At 39.5% G+C, this 25,396-nt stretch overlaps 1 protein-coding gene across 2 annotated transcripts in view; it reads left to right on the top strand.

Annotated features, from left to right (window-relative positions):
* CAP2 (cyclase associated actin cytoskeleton regulatory protein 2) overlaps positions 1-25,396 on the top strand; it is a 74,324-nt gene that overhangs the window by 16,429 nt on the left and 32,499 nt on the right. For both annotated transcript variants that reach the window (XM_063402838.1, XM_063402832.1), the window contains one exon: positions 20,854-20,931. In XM_063402838.1, coding sequence (XP_063258908.1) covers positions 20,854-20,931 — 78 coding nt within the window. The remainder of the gene's footprint in view (positions 1-20,853; positions 20,932-25,396) is intronic.

The raw sequence follows: 25,396 nt of genomic DNA, 5'->3' as shown, positions 1-25,396 counted from the left end.
AAGAAACAAAAAAAAACATCCCACACACAAAAGAGCTGGGGTCAGTGTGAGCTGGATCTGCAGGAGTGTGAAGCTTTTGACTTTTTTAGTAGATCCATGCCATCAGGCCTTCCTCTGTGTGTACCATTCCCATTTGCTGCTGCTGCTCCACATAACAAACATTGTAGCCAGAAAAACATGCAGTCCTACAAGCTAGTGAGATTCATGTTGCAAGGCCAACATAACTATTCTTCAGGACAACCAAAGCAACCAGTCTCCTTACAGAGAAAGATGACTGGATTATTCTATGATCTGTGTTTTTTTCTGTGGTGTTACATGTTCTGGTTTGTAGGACAGAGTTTCTGACCTAGTTAAGCCTAGAAAACAGGAGGGAGTAAGGAGACCAGGCAATTCTAGACAATCTTTGTTTTTCTAAGGAAATGCTGCACTCCCTTATTATTTCAAAAAGTTCCGACAATTAGACTATAAGCTACAATATATGTACTTTGTTCTTCAGAGAAACTAGAGAAGACAAAATAAATGGGGGTGGGAGGGTTGGAAGAAGAAGGATGAATCTAACTGAACAGAGAATTGCTTCCTGGAAAGGATTGAGTCTAGCTTGATTTTTACATTCTTTAGACATCATTATTTTGCAGTTGATTTCTCAACAGTTTAGATCTGAGTGATACAAAAATAGCCTTTCTAACGATACTAAACAGGGAAGGAGATTGCATTTAACATTCTAAATTGCTAAACCCTTTTTAACATACACTATCTGTAAATGTTTAAATCATTAAATCAATAAGTGTTTTAATTTATGCATTTGTTACTATTTCATACTCATAACTGAATCCATATAAAAGATAATTAATAATTTGTCAGCCAAGTCAGTGGACAGTCCCTAGCATATTGTTGATGATAGTGTAATGCAAGCTGTGATATGGAGTATTTGTTAGTGCTGTGAGCTTAGACATTGCATTAGCTTTCTTTACATAAAGAAACTGGTGATTCTGATTGCAGCATACTAAATATTCTGAAATCTTAGATTCTGGATTTATAACGTGGAGCAGACTGTGGTTGCCTTATGCTCATGCTTATCACTGAAGCAACATCTGTGCTTTACCTTAACAAGTGGAACAAGGAGTATTTTTCTTTTGGATGTCTCACAGACCACGTGTCCTCAGCATTATACTTGCAGCTGCTGTCTCTTTCACATAATGAGCTGAAGGGCAGGTTGTATTTTATTTCAAAAAACACCTGTTGCCTTGAAAAACCTCACATACCTGATGGCCCAGAATGGTAATATGAGAGAAAGAGACTTCATATTCTGCTAAAGAAATGAGGGGTTTAACATGATGTGTTTTGTGCTGACAGCTGTAACGATTGTGTGGTTTGTGTGCCCGGCGAGAGGAAGAAAACAGACACAACTGATATCTGTTGGGGAGCCTCATTCCTATTTTTTCAGCATGCTGTACTCTAAAAAGCCTGTTGAAAGAGAACAAAACCAACCATAAAAAAGAATGAATAGCTAGCTTCTGGCTCTGTTAAACACAGCAGCACAGTAGGTTTTACAAAGATTAGTTTATCAAAGTTCTGCTTATGCGCAATCTTGAGAGCAGCATATTTCTCATTCAAATTACAGTACATATAGTGGTGAATCTCTGAGGCCAACTACACTGAAGAAATGAACCACTTTTTAAAAGATAGGGAGAATGGTTAGGCTTTACATATTCTATTTAAAACAAATTACCCTAAACAGCTAACATAAGATCTTTTCCCTGTTCTGTCACTGTGGAATAAAGATCTGGTGATTATATGGATATTTCTATGAAATGCCAAGTCCCCTACAGGCCCAGATTTTATGAAACCACCTTCTGCTGTCCATGTCATAACTGTAGAGCATGTGAAGTCAGTGGAAGAGTGAATGTGGCCAGGACTGCTTCCAAACAGCTGCCTTTGGCCTGACACACCAGTGTCTTGGAGGTTGTCACCAACCATTACAGGATGTAACAGCCCTGAAGCTGACTCGCCATATGTGCCTACATCAAAAACTGTCCTTCTGTCAAAATGAGGGAAATTCAAAATCAGTATTAAACAGATTGTGACTCTACAGCGTAGGCCATGAATCCAGTGCTGCAGAAAATGTGTTAAGGATGACAAAGAGCTCCTTGTGGAGGATACTGTCTACCTTTAGATTGTGTCCCAGTGCAGAAGCTGGGTTCAAGCAAGTTTGAAGGGCTCTTTGCCTTGGCAAAGCAAAGAAAGCAAGACTTTTGAAGGCCAAGAAGCAGGTTTTTTAATGTGTTTGTTATAAGCTTCTTCACATTATTTTTGTTTATGTGCTATTTCAAGTGGTGGAATACTTTAGCTTGAGTTTGAGTAATGTTCCAGATGAGACATCATGATAGGGAGAGAATGTACTGGTTCTACAAGGGAAGGATAGATAACTTCACATTTTCGTATTTTAGTATTTTATGTGGTACAGAGCAGAGCATAATTACAACCTTCTGTCAAACACATAAGCTAATACTTTATTTTTTAAAAAATGTTTATTTGTAAAAATCTTTTAACCTCCCAACCCCACCAGTTGAAAGAACAGATTGTTTGTGATTCATTTATGTTCCCTCTTCTCTCATCCAAGTTATTTATCTTGGAATGGAAAACTATGAAAATATGGATGCCTTTTCCATCAACTTCCAGTTGCTGAAATGCAGAGCTCAAGACAGGAGGTTAAACAGCTTGGAGCATTCAGAAATGAAGTGGTTGGCGGTTCAGTTGCTCCTTATTGGAAGAGAGTTTAGATGCAATCCATGACATGTATGACTGCATGAACAAGGTAGAGGAGAGAAGTAATTCACAGCACATTATCTAATCTGCAGGAGTTCTTGGCATGCATGCACTGGTTTCTTATCATGGTGAGCAGAGAAAGTAATGTGCACCCCACAAATGTATGGACATACCCAGAGAATTTCTTTTCCTTATCTATTACATGAAAGCAGTGACATTCTTCTCTTCTGCCCAGTAAAGTCCACGTAAACATAAACAGAGCTGAAAGCAGGAGATACGTTTTATGAAATATATGTGCACATTGCAAAATGCCACTGTGGTTTGGACTACCAGTGAAGTTGAAAAATCCTACCTTCCTCTTTCTTTTCAAAAGAGTAGTTCTGACACATGAAATAGCTGCATGTTGTCTTTTCATGTGAGACATACTGAAGAATGAGTTAATGACATTCATAGCCTTGAACTTTGAACGGGATAAGCTGCTGTCTGTGCTACACCAAAAAAATCGCACTTTTGCACTTTATCTTAGCTTATCTAAATGCAGACGTTCAAACCCATTATTTGACTGATTCCTCATTAACAAGACAATTTGCTTACAGGGCAACAGAACACACAAGTGTACTCTCGTGTTCATCCTTTGTGCTCAGAGGCTGTGTGGTTTTAGGCATTGTGTTGAAAGTTGAATTAGAGCTCAGAGAGAGGGATGATGTCGACATGCCCAAAGGGAAGCTTGCTGTCAGGCTGCCTTTGCATTTCTGTGAGAGGTATCTTCTGCTACATGGAATAAATACCAAACCAAGGTGCTGCTGCAGAACTGGGGAAAATGGAATACCTAAAAAAAGAATAAAAAGACAGGTAATTTTGACAGCATACAAAGGCACTCAACTGAGAGAAAGAGTCTTAGAGTGTAGAGAATGGTAGTGCTGTCCACCAAAAGGGAAAATAAAATCATCAGCCTTGGAAATCTGTAAGCGTTCAAGTTCATTTTGTAATGCTAATTCAGCTGTGTTTCTCACCTGTATATGTTCTGCTGGATGCTTCATAACATGAGCAATAAAGAATGTTCACTTTAAGAGGAGAAGAAAGATGGAAATGCAATACATACAATCTAGCTAAGAGGCTAATTTAGAGGTTAGTTTAGAAAAAAACTGACATTTTAGGAGTTTTACAACTTTTGATTGACCTGTTCTGAAGGACAACTTCCTGTATGGCTCAGGGATTGAATGTGGCTTTCAAAACAAGCAGGATTTATTGAGTCAGGTGCAGTGGTGTGCAGACATGCTTGTTGGACTGTAAGACATCTGGTTGGCAATGAAGGTGGCTTCTGAGCATGAAGGACCCGTCCATCCCAAACCTAGAGCACCACCCCCTGAAAGACTGGGAGTTTTCCCAACAGTTTTGATGGGACCTGGATCAGGCTGTTAGTTTCTTGACACTGACGTTGCAGTAACTACCACTTGTTTTTCTTATTATTTAAAAAGGCAAGGAAAAGATAAAAGTCAAACAAATACTGAAAAATAAATGCCATGATGGCCAATACTGGAAATTTAGTTGTGTATTGCTGGCACGAGAAACATGCACCTGTAAATTTAGGGGGCTTGGTGGTGGGAATATATAATGAGAACATTCCATATGGCATTTCCTTAGAAACATAAGAAATCAAAACCACAAACACTCAAGGCTATCAAGAGTTACTCATAACCTGTTTTCATGGGGTTTCTTTGCATATGAAGTAGTTCCTGACTTAATCCATAAGCAGTTGATTTCAAATACTGCAGTTGATCAGGGACCATGACAGACCATTTCAGACCAAGGTCTAAAACTACTGCCCCTAAAAAGGATTTTATGTGTATATGGTTTCTCAGTACAGTGGAATTTTCTGATCTCCCAAGGATGCTGGAAAAAAGACTCAGAATTATCTGAGTGGAAACTGTTATATGCAGTGTGAAAACAAAGAAAAAGCCATCATGTTTGCCCAAGAAAATGTTAGATAAGTTGCTCTCATGAAAAAAATCTGATTGTGAAGGATTCTTTAATTGACCAGATGAATTCAGAATAATATTCAGTGTTCAGACTAGATATAAGGTCTATGTTTTACCAATCAATTTACTTAATGAATGGAGTGATTAATCAAGGCATACATTACATTTTTGGCCATTTGAAGTCGAAGTCAGAACTGATCATATGCTTTAGCTCATGCTAATTTTGCTATCCTCCATAAAAATTTTTAATTGAAGCCCTTTAAGAGAATATTTGAGTCAACTGGCAGGAAACCAGTTTTTCTTGGTGGTTTTCCAGAAGAACCAAGACTTAGAGGCATGAGAGTTCCGCAAGTTGAAAACCATCAGCTTAACCAGAAATCATAAGGTGATAAAATTACATGGCTAAAAGAACGAGCTAAATCACAGATGGCTTTAGAGTGTGAACCACCTGCACTCGGAGCCACAAACACAGCATGAGAGTGTCTCTACGAGACTGTTGCAAAGCCATTGCCTAAGACACTTGCTGGTGTAAGGTCAGGAGAAAACTTATTAGGGAGGGTTGGATATAAGGAGTTGGCACATAGCCAGGGTCCATAAGGAAGCCTTGGTAAGGTAATGAGATGTGAACTTTTCTCTCTGTTCCAAGGCAGTCCAGGATCTAGAGAGCATAGGGGGCAGTCATCTCAGGCACTCAGCGTCGCAACAGTGAGGTGTGTGGTTCTCACAGCAGTAATTTCTAGTGAACCACTGCCAAGTTACACTTTCTTGATCCATCAGAATAACGAAGACTGCACCCTTGCTATTGTTATCAGCATGAACCTCTTGTGACTGAAAATTCTTTTTACTGGTGTTCATAGCTCTTATTTCTCTGATGAAAATTCCAAGTTGGAGTAGTAACATAATTTAAACCCATTTGTTTCAGTGTGAGAAATACACATCCATTAATGCTTTTTTTTCCCATTTTTTTTTTTCTGTTTTGGGACACATGCTCAAATGATGTCATTTGTTGCTACAGGCTATGAGTAAGTCTTTTATTAATTTTCAGTCACATTCTTTCTGAAGAGCACGTGTACACTCTTTTCACTCATCTGCTTCCCCATCCCTGAACTGCCTTTATTTTGCTAGTTGGTTGCAACTGTTTTGAGTGTATAGAAATGCTGGGCTTGGAAACTGAGAAGGCTGTTCATTGTTGTCAGCAAAAAACCAAACAATGAGCTCAGAATCTGGCTCTTCAGTCAGTTTCTAGTAAAAAGGAGTTCAGTGAATAATGAGAATTAAGCCACAAGGGAAACCAGTGTGCTGTTTGAATGTTGTTTTACATAAGCTGGGAGTACTGTCAGAAGTGATGAGGGTATAATGTGGCCACAAACATGCATTGCCTCTTTTTATCCAGTATGAATTGCATGATCAATATGATCAATGTTCACATTTATGAACATTGAAAAGTCCATTAGAATAGAATGAGCCATGTCACTGTCACTGCTAACTTCTTTTAGTCCATTGACATCCAAATTGAACTATATATTTCCACAATTAATCTGAACTGAAAAGCAGTTTAAGTGTTGATGCATAGTTTCATAAGTTTAATTATGTGTTTTATTCCAGAGATACAGTAAAAATATTAGTTTAGGATTTTTATGTAGAACTTTGAGGCTGAAATATTTCTTTCATTTTGCTTTAATACATGTTCTGTTCAAAAAAACACCTTGGTTCGTATCTGCTTTTCAATCATACCCTTGCTTTTCAGAGGGGCTGAGGCTCCCTCTCCAAGTACATGTAGGCTTTTGTTATTTAACACCTCTGAAAAGGAAGATATGGTTCAGGTGGGAAGAAATACTAAATATTATTGTAGATGTCTGAGCTTTAAGTTTTGAACTGACTTCCATGTTAGCAAATTTTGGTTGGGAGGCTGGGATTCTTTCAAGGTTATAAAAGTGGAAGTGAATTTACAAGGAGAAAAGTTCTGGCACATTCAGCCTTTGAGTGGCTTTCAGGGAGCTCAGTGGGACTACTTGCAGAGTGAGTTGTGTGGGCAATGTCACCAGTTGTCTTGAAGTGCATGAGAGGCAGAACATACAAAAAGTCTTTTCCATATAAGTACAGTTTCTTAGGAACCAGTGGGTCTCCAGTCTTTATCAGGCAACTTGTCAAAAAGAGAAAGTCAAGAAATCAGTTCTTCAGAAGGGTGCTCAGTGAACACTGCTAGAAGAATACTGATGAAATAATACCTCAAGAAGTGCTGTAGCCTTTTTAATTTACAGAGGGAAGCATCTGAACTTCCTGGAACTTGTATTTGTTAAGTAGGGACACTTAGTCAAACACACATTAATTAAGTCTATGACATCCTAAGGCCTGTGAAATTGTAAAGTCATTTCTGAAATTTCCTTTGTATGTTTTTGGACCTTAATTGAGAAGGGCTTCTGGGATAGCTGGGGATAGAGAGTGGGGCTGCTTAGCAGCAGCCTCAGGGTCAAAGCAGCCCATCAGAGAAATAACCAGAGTGCCTGCAACCAGTGCAGCAAAAGTGTGTTTGTGCAGATCACGGCGAGACCTGTAGGCTCTGAGATCTCTGGTTCTCTGATGTGCTGCCTTACAAGATGTGTTCCATGGAGGAAATGTAGGTTTGCTTTTCCTCAGGGAAATGAGGTCTTTCCACAAATAGTTCCTCAACACTGGCAACCGGGTCCTCCAACGAGCTCTGAGCTCAGATGTTCATGGGAAGGAAAAAGGCACCTGAATTTTAAAAACTGTTGATCTTGGTAATAACACAGTTTAGACTTCCTTACTTCAGTGCCTTGTATGTCGTTCCTGTTCATTTAAAGAAGTGATGCTTTTTCAGAGATGCGTAATGTAGCTCCAGGCAACAGGAGAAGCTAGAGGCTTCAAAGGGCTGTGAAACTTTAATATACCCTTCTTTCTGTTCTTCAGTGAAGTCCTGAACTGAACTGGTTTCCCTTTGCCATCACTCTCAGAGAAACCTGCTTGTTTTGTAGGCTAGTCAGGATGAAGAGCTGTAAGAGCTCTCTCAGGAAGACTGTAGCCACTTTCCTCCCTGTGCGTGTTGGGGTGCTTTCTGTCTACTTTCCCTAATACAAATCACCAAAAAAATTACCATTTTGTCATGGCCTAATCCTTGACATGTGATACAAAGAATATTCACATAACATTTTTACTTAAATGTATTCCCCCTGGAAAAGCCTTTTACCTCAGGAGTCCTGGGTTATTTAACAAATTTGAGGCAGGTCAAATACTGCTTTTCACTGATTGCTGTGACTCATACCCTAACTCTCATAAAATAGAGTATTGACAGTCTTTGGTTACTCCAGCCAACAATGGTGACCTGGTGTAGATTTTAGTGATGCTTCCTCTGCACTGGAGAAAAGCCATTTGCTCTTACGCTGGTTTTATGCTTGTTTTTAAAATGTTTGGCTCTTTTTATCTGTTGCTTGTTTCTATGGTGATTACTAATGACATATTACAGAGGCAGAAAATGACAGCACAAATCCTGCACAGCTGACAAACAATTTTGTGGCTGTGTCTGGTCTGTAGAGAAGCACCAGGGCCCAGGTGCTTAGATCTAGATGAGGTGCTGCAATGTGACAATAGCACCTTCTACTGATGTGGAGGCCTTTAAATTTAGATCCATGGCTGTGTGCTGTGCAGTGAGATGGCTTGGAAATCTCCATCAGGTGACTTTTGGCCCTTTGCAGAAGTCTGAGATGGAAATGGCAAACTTGAATTCTTGAACATTTTCAAAACTGCTCAGAAAAGAAAGGGGTTCTAAAACCACCAATACTTTCATCTGTAAATAGACCACAGTAATGAGTGGACTTCTTATTTTTGCACACAATTCTCAGTGTTTTTCTATGCTGAATCTTCTGGAATCCATAACTGTCGGTACATTACATCTATTTTTGGAACTTCTGTGTAGAAGTTGAAATGAGCAGAGGTCAAGAGAGTCGTAGATTTTTGGCTGTTGTCAAAGAGATTAATGAAGAATTTATGAATCTGCAAGATAAAAAAGCAGCCTGAGCTTTAGGAGAGCATCAGCAAGTCAGTAGCTTTGGTCTGGCCTTATTCTTCCTCTCTTGTGGGTGGTGAGAGTTATTTGAGAAGTTTTTGGAGAATATGATCTCCTATTGCTTCACTTGGCAGTAATAAGTAGCCACAATGGCCCTAAAACAAAATATGTATATCTGTTTGAAGCTGTGACAGATGAACAAAATAACTGACTGTTTCTGCTACTAATACTAATAATTAATTAATTAACAAAGCTGACAGTTAAATAGTATTCATTATGTTTTAAACTTAACAGTCTCTTGAAATCAATCAGAAAAACTCATGTCATTCAAAACTGAGGGAGTTCAGGGGAAATTCTGGAACACTGTGGCAAACTTTATTGGTGCAAACGGTGCAGAACGTGAATATTCTGTACCCAAGGCAATAATATTGAAATTAATGTAAAAACAACTGTTGTGGCTTTAAATATCCCTTTACTCCAGTTCATCTGTGCAGTTCATGTTTCAAATGGAGAAATAAAATGGCAGCAACAATTTATTGCAAACAATTCTTTCCATCTTACATCATTAATTAACATTGAGAGATCTTGAAGAAGAGTATGGTTTGAACTCCACCAGAGGTAAGAGCTCCGAGTGGCTTAAGTCACAGTGAAGATTACTAACAAGTAAAGTTAATGAACTATGAATGCTGCTCTGAAACAAGTAATACTGACCAGCACTGTGCACAGTTACGTGACACGGTGTTTAATACACTGGCAGATAGAAACATCCAGAGAGACCAGCACCAGTACAGTTGATAACACTGATTGGTACTGTACAGGCAGTAGCAATGCTGAGAAATTTTAATAAAAATTCCCTAATACAGTCATAGCCACAAAGGCTGAAAAACACCAAAAAACCTCAGCATAGGGGACAGCTGATTGGTGGCAGTAAATGTATCTGTCTGAAAATAGAGAAGAAAATATCACAGGTGGTGTCTGGTTCTGTCAAAACCAATGGCAAATCTCCCACTGACTTAAATTCTGACTTGAAATTCAACCCTATTTTCTGCACGGACCAGTGAGAGAAAAGTGACAGTTTTTTTCTTTTTTTACTTTTCATTTTCCAGAGTAAAAAGTGCTCTGTTTGGAGAACTGCCAGTGACTCTTTAAGGCTTGGTCCAGTTTTTAAAAATCTCTATCAGCCAATTAGCTGTTCAAAATAAATACTGTCTATGTAGCTGGCCTGGATAGTTTCTACGGCAGCCCCATCTTAATTTAAACTCTGTTCTTTTTCTGTTTCTTTCCTCTCCCTTCAAGCCAGCAGCCACTTCACCACTTCCCTTTGAAGAGGCTTTTGAAAGCAAAATGTAAAAGGCAAACTGTGTTTTTTCCTCTGGTAATGCTGTCCTTTGTAGAGAAAGGCCGGGGTCAGTGAAGCTCCAGCTGTAGTTTTCATTTGCTGAAATGAAAACTACAGTCAGTCATTGTGTCTTTTTCTAGACACAAAGGACCCATAATTATTTCTGCAGAAACTACATTTTGAACTCAGGACCACTAAATCCCATTTTTCCCATGTGTCCTCTTTACTATCTAGAACTGTATTTTGATTTGCTAATGATCTCTGTTAATGTTAGCATGTATAGACATGCAGATGTGTTATATTCTCCAACAACAGAACTCCAGTGGATTCTGATATTTACACTGTGCTTTTAAATGCTGTGACTTTGAGGAAATACGGTATTAAATACAATAACATTTGACAAATTCAATATTATAAAGTCGGTAGGGTAATTTTCTTGACTAAATTTCATTAGGAAATCTTATTTTTGTTTCTTTTACTTCTATTTAGTTGTTTTATTTTTTTTCAACTAGTGAATTTACATGTAACTTGAGATCTGAGTGCAGGTACCTGCTTGTTCTTGTAGCTTGCTTGGCACATAAATAATATTTATCTATATTGGTACTTGGATACCAGAGTGATGGTCAACTTAGATTGAACAGAACATTTAAAATAAGAAAGAGACAGATCCTGAACCCACATGTGCTCTGGAGAACTGAACCTCACCAAAGCAAACTGGAAATTTAAGCTTTGGGTCCAATGCATCTACATCTACTCAGTTTGAAACAGTCCAAGTTTGAGTGGAATTTGTACTGATGCTCCTTCAAACAGGTCAGCAGTGTTGTCTTTTTTAGACATCTCTCACAGAGCCTCTGGAAATTTTTCGAGCAGTGGCTTCTGACAAATATCAGAAGTTGGCATTATGTTTTGACAGAGAAGGTTAAACCTAGCATTATATAACAGAGATGTTATAATCTCTGTTATAACAGAGAAGTTGCTATTTAAAGGATTATTTCTAAATACATATGATGCCTCCATTAACCTCTGCAGGCTTAACTGAGAAGAGGCCACTCGGTGCTGTTACTGCAGTGGCGACGGAGAGGTCACTCACTGTAGTCAGCCACACGTTTACACAGCATGGAACTGGGCTGGCATGGCATACTTGTCAAACTTCAGCTCTTCCAGCCATATCAGTCACCTGAGTCAGCTGTCAAACACTCCCGAGGTGAAGGATTAAGATGCATTATTCCACACTTTACCACTGGGGAGATTGGGGTGGTGCATGGAATGCTGTGTGGTCCTGAAATTCAAGTCCAAAGTCACAGCTGTCTCCTCTAGCCTCTAGAACAAATTGCTAAAAGCAGAGTTGGAAATGCTTTGAGGAATTTGCTTCCTTTAAAATGTTTACCTCGTCTGAGGAATCTGTCTGATGATTGATGTGTCTGTGTGTAATCCCAGGAATGCCAAAAGGATTACCCAGAGTTTTTAGATGTCAATTTTCTATTGCTTCAAAACATGTCCATTTTTGTCTGCAGATAGATGTGTGCAAGTTGGTGATGTACTCTACTCTGATAAATTTACTGATGATTCCTGTTCTATTTTCAAACAGTCAGGCTTCATTACTATGATTGAATATAACTGAAAGAGTTTCAGCTGATTTGTTCTTTAGCAGTCTTTTGTCTGAGCCACACAAGTTGTTGAGAAAGATCCCCTCTGGTGCGTTTTCACTCATTAGTCTTTGCTGGTTTTGGAGGAGGTCTCATGAAAGAGTCGCTTCCCTCCAAAACTGTAATGCTGCCTGCTTAGTTCCACAGCCTGGCTGCTAAGCACGAGGAGGTAGCAATGAAGTGTCACGTTTGAAAGACTACGAGAAAGAAGGGGAATGGTGATAGACTGAACTAATGCATTCTTAATAAGAAGCTCTTCTGTTGCTTTGAAGGGATGCAGGGACAGAAGTACAGCATGCTCAGAAGCAGTAAAACTCTGACAGCTGTTTGTAATGCTGTTGCAGAAAGAAGGAGGTCACTGTGGCAGAATTCTTATAAAATTCTTCCTGTCAAATGCAATACTGTGTTAGCATGATCCTTTGACTAAGATTTATATTCAGAGGTAGATCTGGCTGCTCTGATCCCTACACAGTTAAAAGCTTTTGGGACTGGATAAATTTTAGGCACGTAGCACAAGCCTATATAGACCACTGACAACTGAATGTTTCAAACATCTTGTAATAAATTTTGGATAACAAAAAAATGCAAAAAGCCACCAATTAAATGTAGCACAGGTAACTCAAAAGAGTGTTACCTTGAATGCTTGTGTGCACTCAGTAGCACAAAATTTCTTAAAGACAGTTCCCAGACATTTTGAGAAAGTAGCCTTGGCCACACTCTGCAGTAGAGGAGGAGTAATAGTTCTGGAGGAGAAATGAATCCTGATTCCACATCTGACAACAGTTTTCACACACATAGGAGGCATAGTCAAGGAATGTCAGTCTTCAGGAACATCAGTGTGTATCATCCAATGGTCTGTCTCCAGCTCTGCCCAAATTCCAGTGCTTCATCAAAAAGAAGTGGACAGTGAGACAAGAAACCAGTTGTAACTTTGTACTCAGAGTGGAGAAAAAAAATCCTCTTCAGCCTCCATAGTGACCACTGAGATCCCCAAAGTGTGTATTTAATGCAGCATAGACAAAGTGCCAGACAGACACATTTTTCAAACCTCACTGATGTTACAGCTTAGTATGTGTCCAAGAACTCAATAAACAGTCTTAACTTTCCATATCTAAGGACTCTTTTCTCATGTTTATGATCTGTTTGATCAGCATTTAAAGCTCTGCCTTAAAATAATGCCTCCTCTTTGGAGGAATTTGAAAGATCCCTTCTGAACTTCACTTTTTCATTGTTGGAAATCTGATAAATTTGAGACTGCATTTACTCATGGCCCAGTTTCCAGGCCTGTGATTATGTACTGCTGTGGGCCTGACATTGGTCTGAATTTAGGCTTCAGGCTCTGCCAGTGTCTGTGTGAAAGGCAGACGAGCAACTTTCTCATGTTAGCCTGAGAAATCTAAAGGAGGAATTCAAACAAACCTTGGGAAGTGAGAAACCATCCGCAGGTGGTGTTTTTCCAACGTGTTTACTGGAAAGAAATGTTTACTAAAGAGTGTAGACGCTGAATAACCAATCATGTTCTTTGTACCGAACTACTCTATAAAAGTAGAATTTAGAAGAATAAAGTTTGCTCTCATCTTTACCATCATGGAGAGTCATGTTGTTATTTCTGTGCCGTCCGAAAACCATAGCAACATCTGGTGACCTGACGTTTCGAAGAAGTTCAGCGCAGCCGGGACTGATTCATGCAGCAAAGCTTGAAATTTCTACCTGCCTCCTCAGAGAGGTAAGCGAAATATCTCCACGTTTTTTCTAAAGAATGCTGGTCCTGCTGACCATGTCAATCCTGCCAAAAGACAGCAGGTCGGACGGCACCCAGCACAGCTGGACTTTAATTTCTAGAAAAGACAGCCGGGCAGAGGTTCCAGAAAAACCTGGGGAACCCCTCTCCTGAGAGAGGACAGCTTGTGCCTTTCCTGACAAGAGCAGCTGGAATTCTTCGCTGCCGACAGCTTGCCCAGCACTCCCCCGACCTCTTTCGGTTCTATCTGGCCGAGATCAAAGCGAGCGTCTGTAAGCCTCTCCCGGCCGGCAGAGACGGCGCTTCCTTGGCTTTTCCTTCTCCTTTCTTCATACCACGGATGGCTGGCAGTGGTTCCTGCGCTATCATCCACTGCGACTAGTCTGTACCGTGACTTTAAAAGATGCTAGCCCGTCCAAGATACAGCTGGTCAGATTCCGACCCTGAGTGTGACACAACGATCCTTTCCTCGTCGGCGTGGCCCAGCATCTGGCCTGCGGACGGGACCGGGATCGAAAACCTTTGATCCCTCTGTATCCTTCTGTGTGTTCAGGGCGAAAAGTTCACTTTATGAGTGTTTTATGCCTTTAACGTTACCTGTGCTTGTTTTTATGATTGCCTGTGTGAGTTTAGGGCTTGTCTTTCTTTGTGTCTCTGTGTTTTAACTTTGTTCTTTCCCTTGTGCGGGGGTGGGGGGGTGCGGTGAGACAGGCATGGCAGCACGGATGCGATCTCCCTGCCTTCTCTCTCTCACTCGGGTTTTCTCCCGCCCTGCTCCAGGGCGCTGCAGCGGCTGCAAAATCTCTCTCTCTCTCGTTTTTCCGTACTCGGTTTTTCCCCCCTCCCCACAGGCGCGCGGGTCGGGCGGGCGCGCGGGTCCCTTCCCCGCGCGGTGCCGCTGAGACGGGCGGCTTGGAGCAGCTTTGCCTCTTCGTCCCCCCCCCCTTCCCCCCAGGGCGGTGAGGGGGGCCACCGGCTCTCCGCTTGAGACAGGCGGCGGCAGGGCGGCGGTGGGCTGAGCTCCGCCGAGCACCGCTCCGTTGTCCCCTCTCTGTTTCCCCTCCATTTCCTTCCCGCGTGAATTTGCACAGCAAGTCGTCATAGGAACCGAGGAGCGGTCTCCTCGCTCCTTTTCCCCCTTCCCCCCGCCATGAGCGGCGGGGTTCGCTCCCCCACTCCTTCCCTGCGGGCCAAGCGGCTGACTGCGAATAGGGCACGAGGAACTTGCTGTTCCTCTAGACAGCGGATAATGCTGTGGGAGTTGCTTCGCTTGAATTTTTTTTTACATAGAAATGGGGGCCACGTTTGTTTGGATTTCCCCCAGCTCTGCGGAGCGGCCCTGGGGCCATTGAGCCCCTAAAGCCCCACTCAGGGCAGGGCCAAATAGCTTCGTCGCCTTTGAGGTGAGCAGAAGCTTTTTCCTTTACAGAAAAATGGGGGCCACGTTTGTTTGGATTTCCCCCAGCTCCGCGGGGCGGCCCTGGGGCCCTTGAGCCCCCAAAGCCCCACTGAGGGAGGGCCAAATAGCTTCGTCGCCTTTGAGGTGAGCAGAAGCTTTTCCTTTTAGAGGGACAGTTGATTTTTGTTTGGGTTTTTTCCCTCCCCCCCTCCCTCAAAACATTTCTTCTCGAGGCGTCTCTGTGAACAGAATTGGAGCCTTAGATGCCTGTTCATAATAGAAGAAAAATGACAAGAAATACAAAACAAATAAGCAACCTTTGTTGCCTTTCGCAGATAACACAAGTATTATTAATAATTCTACAGTATAACCATCAGTTATGAGTTTTAAGTGTTATCTCAGTTTTTAAGATATTTGATGTGAATTCACTGATATGATAAAGTTATCACAGTTCTACAGCCGGCTGCTGCTGCTGCTACTGCTGCTGCTTCTGCTTCTTCTTCTCATGTACTTTGCTATTTGTCTATAATTGCCTAAGACACGTGTCACCCAAGAATTTTTCCTTGTTTTCTAGCTGTCTATGCTAGCTTTGCATTCATGATTTTCTAAATATTTTCAGATTTCCAGACAAGGTTATCTGAGTTTGTAAGAATGCCTCCTCTGTCCTGACGGTTTGGGATGCAGTTCCAATCCTGGTCACAGACCATCTCAAGAGCCTGCTGAGCTCAGAGCATCTCTACCCTGACAAATTTAGGAGGTGTCAATTACCATATTAGTTTCTTATTATAAGATTTTTAAGAAGTTTGTTTTTAAAATTGGTGTAAGGGATTCCTCTGCAGTTAGAGCTGGGCACTGGCCATGCCTTGGCTCTCTCTGGATGGGAATTGCCTATTTGCCCAGATGTTTTAGCAAAAATTACATGAGTTATTTGACTCAACAATTTGACCTTTAAATATAATAGCTGAATTGATCTTTGAGGTGAACCTGGAATTCCTGCCCGGGAAGGATGAACAGGATCTCACTGGTAAAGAAGCACTTCAGCTTTTGCAGTTCCTGGGCTGATCAAAATTATTATTAAAAAGATAACTTGCAACAATATAACATTTATGTTATGGACCTGAAGAAAAAGTAATTATGAAACCTGGATGTTGAATTTAGACAATGGAGCCTGACAAATTTGTTAATTTAAGGGGAAGATGTGCCTGTGTTTTATCATTAGCAGGTTCAGCAGTCGTTTTACCCATCACCTCTGAGGAGTGAAAAGGGACATTGCATAGCCTTAGTGGCTGTCACATAGACTGCAAAGATGACCATGTGGTTGGAAGTTATGGAGACAACAGAAGTCCTGTGTCAGCAGCATGGTCCTGTTTTCATCGATCATCCTCGAGTCACTCCCTGCTCCAGGCTTCAAGAAGACATCCAGTGATGCTAAGGATCAACATCTTGTCTCAATGGACTTTTTCTTTTCATGTGTTTTAATTTTATAGTAGATGTTGTTTCATTTAAGTTTCCTACATAGATGTAGTTGTATTTTAGGTAATATTTCACGTGCCTTCGGTGTATGTTTTGTAGTTATTAAGGGCTGTTATTTCACTTTGTGGTTTTTGCCTTTCTGGTCTTTGGGATCATGTAGATTTTTTTTGGAGTCAGATATCTTTTTATTGATATTTTTATTAATTTTATTATTCTTATTCTTTCTTTCTAGGTGACATCCTACAGGTATCATGGGCCAATTGAGTGACCAGTGGTCCAGTCCTGCACATCTTGCAATGGGTCTTTGCCCTTTCAAACATCACATGCATTTTACCATCAAAAAAAAAAAAAAAAAAAAAAAAAAAAAAAAAAAAAAAAAAAAAAAGAAAAAAAAGGGTCAACTCAGGTTGTCCAAATAATTGGAAAATTAAATCAGTTTGCTGTTGCAGGTATGATGCAAGGACCACTGTCCTTTGCTAAAAGGCAGAAAAAGCCCTTGTTATCTGAAAGGATGATTCCTAGAGTGATAGATCTTGACAAATTAGACTGCCATTTTTGAGCAGGCTAATGATGTTTTGTTTTTTTCTGTATTAGAATTAGTAAATAGCTAAGCTTGACGCTGGTGCATGGACATGGTTATGAAGGGTCAACACCAAATGCCACAGAACTTCCCTGACCATTTAAGTTGGTGCCCAATGAAAGTTCTATTTAGTAATTGGTTGATTACTAAAGGGACTTCTGGTGTCATGTTTGTCTTTTTTCTCTTGCAAGGGCCCTGCAGGAGAGGACACAGACACAGACGCCGCCCTCAGCAAAAACTAAAAGGGGGAGATGTGGGCCTGACATTGGTCTGAATTTAGGCTTCAGGCTCTGCCAGTGTCTGTGTGAAAGGCAGACGAGCAACTTTCTCATGTTAGCCTGAGAAATCTAAAGGAGGAATTCAAACAAACCTTGGGAAGTGAGAAACCATCCGCAGGTGGTGTTTTTCCAACGTGTTTACTGGAAAGAAATGTTTACTAAAGAGTGTAGACGCTGAATAACCAATCATGTTCTTTGTACCGAACTACTCTATAAAAGTAGAATTTAGAAGAATAAAGTTTGCTCTCATCTTTACCATCATGGAGAGTCATGTTGTTATTTCTGTGCCGTCCGAAAACCATAGCAACATACTGCCATTACTGATTTCTTCATTCTCTATTATTTTCATTGTCTATGAGAAAGAATTGTCATATTTCTCAGCCACTCTCTTGCTAAGAAAAATAAGTGAAACTAAGATTTTATCTGTGTGTGACAGATACTCATGGCTTTAAAAATCCAAGTAGGTTGTCTCAGCATCAACTCTGATTCAAACTCATCTTTTTTTAACACAGGTGACTGTGTTAATTCTGTGCACAGAATTCCAGAGCAGGTTCCAATGGTACTAACACTTCTGTAGATCTACTAAAAATACTTTGCCATGTCCGCTGTAGAACTGCATACATTCTTTTCACAAAGCCACCTTCCTGGCTTTTATACTTGTATTTTCCAGTATTTCCAATTAATCAGGTCCATATTTACACCCAGATAATGCATAATTACACCAAACAATACATAGTTTTAAAGGGGCAGCAGGGAGGATTGCTAAATTTTAACCAGTTCATATTATCTGTGCCAACAAAATTGTCTTACTCCTCTTAAGTGATGAGTCCTTCTTGACTATGTTGAAACATCCTAACCTTGGGTTGCCCAAGTATTTTATGAGTGCACTTATAATTCTTGCTCTTATGACACTAAGAAACATACTAATCGCTCCTAAAACTAATCCCTGAGAAACATAACTAGCAACTTTCCTCCTCTCAAGTAACACCACCTGTAATATACCTTATCATTGCTGCTTATCCAGCGGAAGAATTTTATTACTAATTTGTGTCATTTCCAGTCAAAGTATGAGTTTCCCGTGAAGACCCACAATAAGCGTTTTATATGTTACCTAGATGTAATAGATCTGACACATTATCCTTGTCTAAGAAACAAAGTAATGATTTCAACTACAGCTAATCCCATTGTAATTTGTCTTAGTTTTCATTTTCATGTGTTTTAATCACTTGTTTCAAGTCTGGTTTAAATGTTCATGGTGCCGAAGTCAAGCTAACAATCATGGTATCACTTGACATAACTTCCCTCCCTCTTCTTGGGCAATTTGCCCAATCCATCATTGCATATTTCTGTCATCTACTACTATCTCCAAATAATATATATTTAAAATATTTTCTGCTTGTGCTTCCATCTGCCAGTGTCTTCGGTAGTCTGGAAGAAAGATGATATGGACCCAATGATTCTGTCACTGAGCTGGATATATTTCACTTCCCTTTCAAATGATGTATTTCCCATTGATTTGCCATCATTCTCCTTAGCTACCCTTTCAATATCTTCATGTACATCAACCTCCTTGAAATTGGGGAAGAGCATGTTATTCAGCAACAGATAATCTGTACATCAAGAATAGTGTAGACATGCCCAACTTGCCCTTCAGAGCAGTGTCAGGGCCTCACTTCATTGCTTTATTTCTTTATTGTTCCAGTAGCTAAAAAAATATCTTTGTTTTACTTACCCATGCAAGGTAGAGTTCAAAAAAGCCTTTATAAATCATCCCTTCACTTGTATGTGTTATAGTGCCTGAGAAGTTCTGCTTGATAATCCAGGCCTCCTTTCACTCTGTGAGGGTTTTGTACCTATTCTTAGTATATTGCTTCCATTATTTTTTTCATTTAGATACTCTAACCTTTTCCTACAATTTCTCTCTCCTGCCCAGTGCACACAAATTATTTCCATTCTCAATGTAAATCCGTCATTTTCCTGCATTCAAATCATTAAGTTCCTCAGACCAATCATCTTCTTTCATTGACTTTTCTATTTTCTAAAAGTTTGCCTTATACCAAGCCTTAGTTACAGATTTATTTTTGTCCATCTTGCAATCTAAGAAGCACTGAATTCATTCATAATCACTTCCTCCTCAGGAACATCAGTTTTTTTCTCAGCTATTTTACAAGGTTCTCCTCACACACACAACCCCCCCCTAAACTTAAAATAACCCGCACGTTGTTGTTTTATGAATTTCTGTACCAAAAAACCAGTAATCTGAAATGTCTAAGAATATCTAAACCTTGCCATTATTGATGATATTTATGTCTCTGGCTGGAAAATTTAAGTTTCCCTTATTATTTATTTCTTTATCTATTTATAGAGATGATTATACCCTTCCAAATCTCAGCCTGTCAGACCATATTATTCCTTTCTCCCCAAATACTGTCCAAGGTGGGTCTCTTTTGCCATCTTCCTTGCAGTGACTTTCATCCTAACAGATTATGTTTTATTCATGCCATCACATTTTAAGACAAATAAACACAATTTAGATGTTTTACTTTGCTACAACATCAAATTTCCTGACTTTTATGTATTTTAAGTTTCATCCACATGGGTCTGTATATATAAATTCCTTGTTTTCTTTTTAGATTAAAAAAACCCAAGGAAAAGCAGCATCCACTTCCCCACCCTTCCACAAAGTGATTATAAATGTACCTATTCATATTAGGTTAACTTAACAGCATTTGGTTTGATTTTTATTTAGCAATATATACTATATATATATTATATATTTACTATATATAATATAGTAAATATATGTATATAGCAGTATATACATAGTTATGAATAATTCTTTTCTATACAAGTAATTCTCTCTCCTACTCACTACTCATCCACGTGGATGAGGTAGAGATGATACTGGAATACTGATTCAAATCAGTGGATACTGTTTAGAATGTACAGAAATTGTGTAGGGCTCAAATAAACAAAAAGGACCAGGAATCTGAACATTTAAACACCCAGGACTGTAGAGATTTATCACCCATCCAAACTGGTGACATGTAAGCATACTGTCAGGTGCAGCTTTAACCCAAATTTAGAGTTCTGTGAGTGGAAAACTGCCCAAAAACCTTCAGCCACCATCTCTCATGGCCATCGGTCTTAAGAGTGTGCCCACAGATCATGGGCAAGGAATGAATTAGAGCACAGTCCCGCAGCACATGTGCCAAGCTCAACTCATCCTGGACATCACCACAGCCTAAGGTGCAGTTCAACACAAAGCTTGCAGATTGCTGTTTCCAGTGGTAATAAGTTCTTGCCATGCTCTTCAGTGTAAGCATCACCATTAAAGTGCCTAGACGTACTCTGAAGTGTTAAAATTAAATGTAGGAATTATAACTAAAAGCCTGCTTATCAACTCATTTTATTTCCTGTCTGAAGAAGCTAGGGAATTTAACCTTAGGAGTAAAAAAAAAAAATTATAGCTAAGCTAGTACTTTAATACATTTCTTCCAGTCAGTGTTTCTGTGATTTAGATGAGAAGCAGCAAGAAGATTTGAGCTGTCACACTTGACTTTCAGCTGCCACGAAGAGGCACTGGAGGTTACAGGCTAAGTTTTAATTTATATTCCTCCTTTTGTTACAGGCAGAGATGGTGCGTGCTGCTTTCCAAGCGCAGAGATCTTTCTTGCTGTTAGCATCTCAATGTCAAGAGCCTCAAGAGGTAAGGAAAGTGACCTGGAGCTTCAAGAGGCAGTGCATAACAAAGTCTGTGTTCCCATATGTTATCGATGCTGCATTTGCTTTGTTTGTTCCTTTATTTATACAGTGCACTTAGGGGCTTGCTTTCACTTTTACAAGCATAGTGCTGTAATGATCAGAAAGCCATGGTGTGGGGCTAAGAACCTTTTCTGTACTAATGCATATAAGATCATTGAAGAAAGCAAAGGAGGTGTCCTCTTTACACTTGTAAGTGGGATCAGTCTTTCTCTGGAAGCTGGAAATGCCATGGAATAGAATGGCCATTTGCCAGCCCCATAGGGAATGCTATGTGGTAGACACTGAAGTCAGGGTATAAGCTAGTGACAGGAAAATCAATATTGGCCCATGCATTCAGTATTCCCCAAACTGAGGTCCAGGTTAGGCCAATTCTGGAAGGAGGGCAAAGCATTTTGTCAAGAAAGTGAAAAATAAACTTTTCCCACGTTGATTTATATACTTGTTTTAGTGGCAGCTGTTTAAATCCTCCCCTCACTAGAAAGCTCAGGGAAGCTGTGGAATTGTTATGAATCTCATTTGTAGTTTCTAGGAGGCTCAGGGCCAAGAGCACTGTATCATTCCTGGGAACAGCAATCAGGTAGCTCTTCTGTGGGAGCACCCTTGAGCCTTCCTTCTTGGAGTATGCAGAGAATGAAGTCTCACCTTGCACAGTCTCATCATTGCTTTCAGTTCTGCCTTTTTCCATTTGTTTGTTGCTCCAAAGTGGATTAAAATCCATTTTTGCAAATCAGAACTCTCTGCACATGGTATAATTTACTGAAGTTTTGCTGTCACTATTGTTCTTAGAGACACAAAGTTTTTCTAATCAGTATGTTTTAAAGGGAAGGGTACTCAAGGAAAAGGGAAAAAAAGCCCATAGATATTCAAGGGTAGACCTCAGAGTTCCAAGCAAGAAGGGATCAGTTGTTTTTCCAGCTGTCCCTGATCTCAGGGAGTAAAAATGGGTCATAGCTCACACAGAACAGGCAAAATTCCCATTGGTATAGGCCTTGAGCAGTCATTTATATTGGCTGTGAATACAATTGTACCCACTGGCCCACAAAATTCTACATATTCATAGGTAAAATATTCCCCAGTGAACAGTTTCTGATGGCCCATAATGTAATGCAATGTTGTGAAGTGTAGGGATTGTCCTAGCTTTGGTACAAGAATAAGCTGTGGGTCTTGGTTTGGCATCCTGTGATAAAGTGCTATCAGTAGGATTTTCTCTGCTTTTCCAAAGAGAATGGCAATGGCTTCTCATTACTCCTACCATTACAATCTTCTGACCTCAAGTCAGAGGTCAAGTTTGAGATTTTTCAACTGTACAGTTTAGAAATTTTCATTTAAAAATATCAACAAAACATGCTAAAAAAACCGAACAACAAAGAAGAGTAGAGGTAAAAAGCGATTCTCTAGCAACCCAGAATGGTGGTTACAGAAGCAATAAGAAAAGCAACAAATAATAAAAAACCTTGTCATAAATATCACCAGAGCTGGCCATCCATATCCATATGTCTTAGTTGCACATTATCAGACTTGCTTAGATTTCTGCAGGTTGTTGAAGACAAGAAAGTACACTTTTATCATTTAACTATCCTTTAGCACAGAGGAAGTGCCATATGATATGTGTGTACACATCATTCCAAAGTTAAAATACCAGGAATAATACAGACTGAAGTTTCTTTTTATCAGTGAGAGCAAACCCAGTCCAGTTACTTAAGTTTTTTTAAAGACTGTTAGCTGCAGATTTCTAGAGACATCAAAATACATACTGTTGTTCATTCTTTTTCTCTTTTTTGCATATATTTTTTGCAAAGATACACTCAATTATACTATGGACATATGTGAAAATAATTGAGGGCTGCCTATTCTGTACAAATTGAATCTTTTCTTCCCACTGCAAAGAGTGATGGTTCCAGGCATTTGGGTTTTTTATATCTCCATCACGATGAGGAAAAGAAATCCCACTGTAAAGTCACATTGGTTAACCATTTTGAAAAAGCTGGTAATCACCAGCTAAGCCAGGAGAAGGAAAGAAACAGGCGTCCTGCCCCTGCTCCCCAGGACCTTACTGCTGTGATGTCATCTCGGCTCTGGTGGTATTTATAGCCTAGAGCCATGGAGTCCGAGGGGAATCCAAACAGGAAAGCTGATCATCAGTGTATCAGAATGCACAGAGCAGAGAAAAGCAAATGAAGATGACAGCATATCTATAAATGCAAGAGAAAAGAGAGTAATTCTGTCATTCAGCTGTCTAGACTGTTTGCTTTATAATGTAAAGCTGTGAATGAGCCAGCGAGTTGCGATTATGGCATAGTAGCTTTGTAGACATTCAGAGACAGCGGTGTGGAGACTGAGGGGATTTACTGACTTCCTGTCATGTTGGGATGTCGTACATGGTGTCTTTAAAAAAAAAGGAGGGAGGGGAAAATGCGCTGGGAAAATAAATTAGCTCAGCTCTTACAGCTTACAAACTAATGAAAAAGGAATTCAAACAAACAGAAAGCTCCTATATCTATAATAATCCTTGGATATTTTTGTGCTCAGCAAAGAGCGAAACGTATATCATCAAAAAGTGGTATTTTTTTCTCTCTATGAAAATGGTGAAGCCCTAGAATTCATTTTGCTCTTTAATTCATGCTATGAGTCACTAGTAAATATTTTCAAACAGTCAAGACTGCTTTTGTGGAGTTTTGCTTTTTGTTAATAATGTTATTTTTTCCGTTTGGAATCTGTTGCATTGCACAGCCTTTATTATCTGTATATGTGAAAATAGTAGGAGCCAGGAAGGTAATTCCAGCTGGCATACCAATCTAGCATCAACTGCAATAAATTACATTGCAGAGAGCATGTTCTGTTACTTTTTATGGTCATGTTCTATATTTGTATGTGCAGTGGAAGAGATCACATGACAAAACCACCAGTTGATATTCCTGTTTGTGTATGTCCCAGCTAATGGCTGCTAGATACAGACTCATTCAGCAAGATGGGATTTTTCAGTCCATCCACTTACTAGAAATTATTATCTGATGCCAAACTTCAAACATTAAAACAAAAAAAAGAGTCTGTTATAAATTGTTTACTATTATAAACAGTATAAGAGAATATATGAGTGTACAAGAGAGTACAGAGAAGATGGGAAAATAAATTAGAATATTGTTGTAATCTGTGAGAAGTTGTTTAAAAAGGTATTTTGAGACCATATGTTTGCATGTTGCTTGGGCTATTCAGAAGACAGGTTTTAGCAGGAACCTTCACAAAACACTGTGAAATAGTTTGGATCTTAATTTTCTATTTCCCACAGTCTAAGTCAAATACATTGTATAATCATTTCATTGTATAATAATTTTAAAAGTTATTAGTGTTCCTGAGCAAATTTATATGTTTAACAACTTCTTCTAATTTGTGATCATGAAATACTGATCACTGCTCAAAGTCACTGCATTAAATTCATTGTGAATGGTGACTCATATGCTGGCTTCTCTTTTTGAGTTGTTATATTTCACTTTAAAAGTTCAAACAGTTTTAAGAGTTGCTTTGAGGGCATGAGGAATCCATTGTTCCTATACTGAGAACAAATTAATGAGATTATTGTTTGTGAATCAATATAAGCATATGCAGGATGAGTGTGTTTGTGGTAAGAAGTACTACAAACAGATTTACATGACAGATGCAGTTCAGACTATAAATGATTATGTAATTTCTCATTAGAAAAGAATGCTGAGTTCATATGCTGACTGCTAAAGCTCATGGATTTAATTACTAACATTGTGCAGACAAACATTCCAATTAAATACCTAGCTTAAATATCCAGATCCTGCACACAGGTGGGAGAAGAGGGGTGGAAAAAAGTGAGAGGTAAAGGAAAACTTTCCCTTTTTTTCCTAGAAAAGGGACATCTCACCCCACCTCATAGAAAGCCAAGAAACTGTATTTGAATTTGGACTTAGAGCCATGAGAACAAATCCTTCTGTTTTTATTTTTTATAGCCAAGCAAAAAGGAAAAAAAATCTATTGTAGGATTAGAATAGTTGTGGCATAATCTTTGAATAAAGGACTCATTCTCAGAATTTTTATGTAGAAATCAAAAGATGAAGATCCACAGTTCCCTACTCTCTGTCAGTGTGGGATTGCTCATTTTCTTCTGTTTCTGTTTTAAAGTACTTCAATAACAGGACTCCTAGGACTTACTATTCTGCATTCTAGCAGGATTTGTTTTCTAATTACCTTGACGTGCTTATGCCTTTCCATTTCCCCCTACTTTTCTTCATGCTTACTGGGATCACCCTTACTGTTTTCCAAAAATATAAACAGTAGGATACTCCTCACCTTGTTAATTTATTACTTTCTTATGCAAAAGAATTTGGGCTGAGTTTTGCTGCCATTCTCTCAGCTGCTTGACTGCTGCAAACCTGCTCCTCTGTGTC

This window comes from Prinia subflava, chromosome 1 (genome assembly GCF_021018805.1).
Source record: "Prinia subflava isolate CZ2003 ecotype Zambia chromosome 1, Cam_Psub_1.2, whole genome shotgun sequence".
In the NCBI taxonomy this organism is placed as follows: domain Eukaryota; kingdom Metazoa; phylum Chordata; class Aves; order Passeriformes; family Cisticolidae; genus Prinia; species Prinia subflava.
Note: the sequence above shows the minus strand (reverse complement) of the source record. Positions and strands in the feature narration are given on the sequence as shown.